This window comes from Oncorhynchus mykiss, chromosome 26 (assembly GCF_057628025.1).
Source record: "Oncorhynchus mykiss isolate SJ-2025 chromosome 26, ASM5762802v1, whole genome shotgun sequence".
NCBI lineage: Eukaryota > Metazoa > Chordata > Actinopteri > Salmoniformes > Salmonidae > Oncorhynchus > Oncorhynchus mykiss.
Window position 1 is genome coordinate 34,751,131 of NC_143047.1, and position 6,323 is coordinate 34,757,453.

A 6,323-nucleotide genomic window follows, 5' to 3' on the forward strand; every position below is an offset into this window, starting at 1 on the left:
CATTGCATATTTTTTTTACGGGGTGAATGATATTCTAGAATCGAAATAACACTGCGCCTTGAATTTGGGGACCTTAATCAGTAGTTTAGCTACTTTACATTTGAGTAATTTAGCAGACGCTCTTATCCAGAGCAATTATGGTTAAATTAAGGGCACAGATCTTTCACCTAATCAGCACGAACCAGCGACCTTTCGGATGCCTGCCCAACCTGCCACCTTTATGAATGTTTAGGCTATTACCATCTTAACTCAATTTCCATCATTCAAACAATAAACACTGTTAATGGACGTTTACTAGACCTGGTATAGCCTATAGCCTATAGTATTATAGGGTATCCTAGCACTAAGCTTTAATATCTGGGCCAGTAGATCTAATGATGTATTGGGTTTTCCCCTAGTTTAGGACGCGGAGTGGTAACTCTATCTGTCGCTGCGCTCTTCACTGGTGTAAACATCCTCAGAAATGAGTGGTGTTTGAACGCAACAATTAATTAATTACCTGCTAGCTGTTGGTTTCAAGTCCCAAACAAATAGGCAGAGGGACACTGATGTCACGGAGGCAAATGCCTGTCACGATGAGCGTGCCAATTCAGTGCGAGGATGTTTCGAAAATCATTCTACAGCTACAGTTATTGTTAGTGATCATTAAATACATGTGTCATGAGTCATGATAGGCTTCAATGCCAAGAGCTGGCCGACATTTGCAGAGAGAGAAGGAGAGAGGGGAGGGAGGGAGAGAGAGAGGGGTCTTGCCAGAGAAAAACAAAACAAAAAGCTCATGTCTGGGCATGCCCTGCAACACACGTTTTTATAAATGGATTTAAAAAGCTTATCATTTGACATATGATAGTAATATAATGTCTGGGTTTTGGCCTCATAGCATTGACCACTTATAAGTAAACCATTTACATATTTTATGTTTTATATACAATTACGCGCTATGTTTTTTAAATGATACGTCTCATTTTGACGCATAGACCTATGTGTAAATTGAGTAGTTTGCATATTTATTTTAAAAATAACAAAGCGACGCATGCAATCAGCCGACAAAAGCTTTTTTTGATTGAAAATGTGCTATTTGACACACAAAGAAAAGCCACATGGGGATATAATAACCGCATGACCTCATTTATTTACATGCGCTTGTAATAAACATGCGGGCGCTCAGGAAGAGACCACTATTTATTGCACAGTAGGCATAAACAACAAAGCTCCTCATGAGGAAGTCGGAATATAAACGCATTTCTTTTCTTATCAAAAAAAGACTGCGTTTTGTTGTAGGGAGACAACAAAGGAGGGAGTACAGGCTATTTCTTTCAGGGACTGGGGAAGCGCTTCTGTGACCTCCCATCCACCGCGCCTGTCCAATCGGTTCCGGCTATGCAAATTCACCAAGCAGCGCCGCACCGACCCTGCCCTGGTGGGTGACGTCATTCGCACATATCCCCCAGTAGTGCTGTCTGGCTCTGCAGCAAGTCAGACAGAACAGAAAAGAGCTGAGTGTGTGAGTCCAGTTGGGAGGGGCTCTGTGAAGGAATATTACCACCGCCGGCGTTCCATCAAAGCTAACCTATAACTCTGGAATAGGCATTTCTGTGCCCTTCTCAAGGCACATTTCGGGAGTCGGGCTCATCAACAAGAAAATAGGTCCCTTTCTGGTAGGGCGGATTGCTTGCACTGATTTTGTAACTGTGAGAGGAGAAAGAAAAAAGCGCACTGATTTGCACCATTGGCTTGAAACCGGTCGGGTGCCCCATTTTCCCATCATCACTCCTTTTCCTACCCAGCTTCCGTGTTTTCCCTCTTTGTCTGCGCTCACTGCTCCAGACTGCAAAAACGCAAAGATGCCTAGCTCACTGTTCGCGGAGATGGAGAGGAATGGGAGCAACCAGGAGAACGCCCTGGACGACCAGAGAGCCCTGCAGTTAGCCCTGGACCAGCTCTCCTTGCTCGGCTTGGACAACGACGAGAACGGGCTATATGACAACGAGTCTAGCCGGAAAAAGAGTGTCAATATGACCGAATGTGTCCCTGTGCCTAGTTCGGAGCATGTAGCTGAAATCGTCGGCAGACAAGGTGAGGAGGTTACTGTATTTGCTTTTCGCTGTTTCTTTGTTAGGATACACTCTTGCAGCTATAGCCAGCAGCTGGCCAGAGTCCATGTTACACTGACTGACTGTAGGTTAGTATAGTCTGGGCGTTAGTTTGCTGTTACACATACGTGCAGAATATGGGTTTCCACCTCCCTTCCACTGCAATATGTCAGTTGTTATCCTCGGCAAAACAAAGGCAAGCGAAGGAATAGTTTGTCTGCTACGGTAGTGATCATATAGACAGGCAGCGCTCTGACGGGGAGTGTTATATTTCCACAAGGGACTCACTCCCTTTGTCATGTTATAACACTCTTGTCCCAGATAGGCTTCTGCCTCAGCCCACGACGCCAGGGATTTTTCAATCCTCGGCTGCTTTCCTCAACTGTTCCCCATTTTTAATTATAATATAGTTACACCTGGAGGCGGCTGGAACAGAACTTTATGCAATTATGCCCGGAAATTGAATCGACCAAGTAGAATTATCTATGTTCATATAATCCCAAGATACATTTTAATTAAATAAAATGTATCTTGACAGTTAGTGGATATTTCCTTTGCATTTCTCCTATCATATGCTGCTGTGCAAAGGGAAAATCATGGATTCTGCACACATCCCCCCACCCATTTACTTGTGCTATTTTTGACCTCATCTGGCATATGGACATGATAGTGTAGAGCATGTGGTTTGAATTTATCCCAGATAAGATAGGGTGAATTGTTTTTCTAGCCTTTGAAATAGCTGAGAATAAAAGCACAAACTCACACATCCCTGCTGTTTCAAGCAGCACATCGACCACATTTCCAAACCAGTCACATGATGTTTTTTGTCCCTCAACATTTTGACATGCACTTACTGTCCCCTTTTCCTGTGTGACCACAGGATGCAAAATCAAAGCCCTACGAGCCAAGACCAACACCTACATCAAGACGCCCGTGCGTGGCGAGGAGCCGGTGTTCGTGGTGACCGGGAGGAGGGAAGATGTCGCTATGGCAAGGAGAGAGATCATCTCTGCGGCTGAGCACTTCTCCATGATCCGGGCCTCCCGGAACAAGAACACAAGCATCAATGGGACAACGGGAGGTGGTACCCCGGCCCCTGGACCCCCCAACCTACCAGGCCAGACCACCATCCAAGTCCGGGTTCCTTACAGGGTTGTTGGGCTGGTCGTGGGTCCCAAGGGGGCCACCATCAAGCGCATCCAGCAGACAACCCACACCTACATCGTGACTCCCAGCCGGGACAAGGAGCCCGTGTTCGAGGTGACGGGCATGCCTGAGAACGTGGACCGTGCTCGGGAGGAGATCGAGGCCCACATCACCATGCGGACTGGTGGCCTCATTGAGCTCCAGGACGAGAACGACTTCCATGCCAATGGCACGGACGTTGGGTTTGACATTCATGGCCACCCCACCCTATGGTCCAAGCCCAGTAACCCGCAGAGCGCTGCCACCACGTCGGGACGCAAACCTTTCTCCAACTACCGCAACGACTCATCATCCTCCCTGGGCAGCGCGTCCACAGACTCCTACTTCGGCACCAACAGCGGCTCGCGCATGGCGGACTACAGCCCCCCCTCCCCGGCGCTCAGCTACACCGCCAGCAACGGCAACAACAACAACAACAACCTGAACATCAACACCAACGGGAATGGCTTTGTCTATGGTGGTGACGTCATCTCGCCCGACTGCACTGACATGACCTTCAGCGACACCTCGCCTGGGTTCAACCCCACGCCGGCCCCGCCCGGCCTCCTCTGGTCCCAGTACGAGCGGGGGATGACTCCCTCCTCCTCATCCTCCAGCTCCCCTACCTCCACCTCCTCTGCCATCTACCCATCAGCCAATGCTTCCACGAACGCCAACGGGATGGCGACGAGCCAGAGGAGGATGAACGGTGGCTGTACCCCCCAGCCCCGCCTGTCTCCGCCCCTCCAAAACAACCACGCCGGAGGACCCACCGATCACCCCCTGGCCCGGAGAGTCCGCAGCGACCCAGGAGGAGGCCCCCGGTGCTTCCACGGGTACCCCAGCTCCAATGGCATGGCCTCTCTGCCCGGGCCCCACCTCCCCGGGGTGCCCTGCGACTCCTCAGCCTCCTCTTCATCCTCTTCCTCCTCCACCAGCCGAAAGGGCAGCCGCGACTGCTCCTTGTGCTTTGAGAGCGAGGTAATTGCAGCTCTGGTGCCCTGTGGCCACAACCTGTTCTGTATGGAGTGTGCCAACCGCATCTGCCAGAGGAGTGAGCCCAAATGCCCCGTGTGCCACACAGGGGTCACTCAGGCCATACGTATATTTTCATAAGACGTTGTCTCTACGACTCTCTGACTATGATGTTATTACCAAGATGAACATTGATTACCAAGATGACCAAGTCTTTCTTGACTGACAATATTACCAAGATGACTGGGTCTTGACTACGATAGCAACAACCACAACTAAAACAAGACTCTTGTTCTGCTTGAAAGGATCCTATTGTATGGGGATATATGTTTGTGTATATACATATGTATGTATAGGAAAGCTGCAGTATCCAAAAAAGGGATAGACAACCCTCATCAGGGCTCCGTCGGAATAGTTTATAACTTACTGTAGCTTGAGGGAGAAAGATATTTTCAACATCTACAAATGCATGTTTAAAATACTCCAGCATAGTAATCAGTAGTCGTAGTAATGAATTGTACACAACATTTATGAAGTTAGGAGAAAGGCAGAAAGGTCTTGGACTGAGGTACTTAAGAGTCATTTGGTCAGACTGTTAGCAGAGAAAAGCCTTCCTGTTCACTGATTGAATGTCGGAGGGAGACAAGTTTGTCAGGACATCGGCTTCTTAAGTTCTTGTAAGGTGAAGATACTGCAGTTTAAGGTCAGCCAACCATGTGAGGGAGTACAACAACATATCCTGCTTATATATGTATAGAATGGGAAAATATTCCATGTCGATGAAAAAGTTGTAATATTAATTACGTTAATACAGATTGAAGTATGTTATTCTTTTTTGACTTGAAAGATTATATTTCGTATTGCAAAGATGTTTACAGATATTTTTTATTTAAGTTCAGTGAACTTTTTTGTAGCTGGGTTCAAATATGTTTTATTTTTTAGTATGACCTTATGGCAATGATCACTGTATTATTTGAATATCACACAGACTGTGGGATGAAATACAAGAACCACAAGGATGTGTATTTACATTTGACAGTATTCTGTTGGGATGGAGTTTTTCTAGGTTCAGCAAAAAATGTCTTTTAAATCGCTTCACCCAGCATATTTTCTATTCAGTAATATAAAGCATATTTTATTCTATATTATTACGAAATGTTGAAATGTATAAAACTTAGTAAGTCAAACAAAAAAGAACAAAAAAACGTTTATGCTTTCTAAAAATTTGTATGAATTAGATTCCAGTGGGACTTACAGACTTCTGTTGCACCACTATAGTTTTAATATTTCTATTTTATTACATTTGTTTACCACTTGTTTATGTATATGTAGGTGCTGTTACTTGAGTGTAAATGTACTTTATTGAGCAAAGTTTAAGAACAAAGTATATTTTATTTTATGATAAAGGGCCTTTAACCTCGCGTCAAATACTAATGTTATATTTGCAGAGACAAGATTTGAAAATGTATCGAGAGTTTTATTTTTCTGACAGTTCTACATGATAAAGTAAAACTTAAGTAACGGTGCTACTTTGTTTAGAAAAATGATTTCTATATAAGTCCAATAAAAAAAAGGGTACATTCATGAGTTGTCTGCTTCATGTGGTGTTTATATGATGGATGTCAATGTACTACTGTTCTGATGGTTCAGTTTGTTGGAGCATGGGGCTGGCAACACCAGCCGTGTTCAGGAAGGTGAAATGTTTACAGCCTTGCAGACAGAAAAGTTACAAATAGAGCTGATTTGATTAACTTTGTTATCTCACCGTGGGTTAAAATTCATTCGATCGTTTGCTTAAAAAGGAGGCAGGACATAACACACAGTACAAACATAATGAAATAGTGATCCATAATAACAGTGAACCTGATTGCAAACGCTCTACCTTACAGATATCTATCTGAGCGTTCTACACCACTACAGTACATCCTCCTGAACAGGCCTCAGTGTTCAATCAATGTCTGCATGGGTCTCACACTGAACACACACACAGATACCTTAGGTCACTTTGCGTAAAGGCATTTGCTATGCTAATGACCATATTGTTTAGCTGAAACAGACCGTGAAAGATAC

The 6,323-nt window shown here is 45.2% G+C and overlaps 1 protein-coding gene across 1 annotated transcript; it reads left to right on the forward strand.

Moving 5' to 3' along the window:
- The first annotated feature begins 797 nt into the window (after positions 1-797).
- Positions 798-5,837, forward strand: LOC110506869 (RNA-binding protein MEX3B). Its single transcript, XM_021586734.3, has 2 exons — positions 798-2,076; positions 2,974-5,837. Exons 1-2 carry the CDS (start codon positions 1,845-1,847, stop codon positions 4,392-4,394), a joined length of 1,653 nt encoding a protein of 550 aa, XP_021442409.1. The 5' UTR covers positions 798-1,844; the 3' UTR covers positions 4,395-5,837.
- The last annotated feature ends 486 nt before the right edge of the window (positions 5,838-6,323 follow it).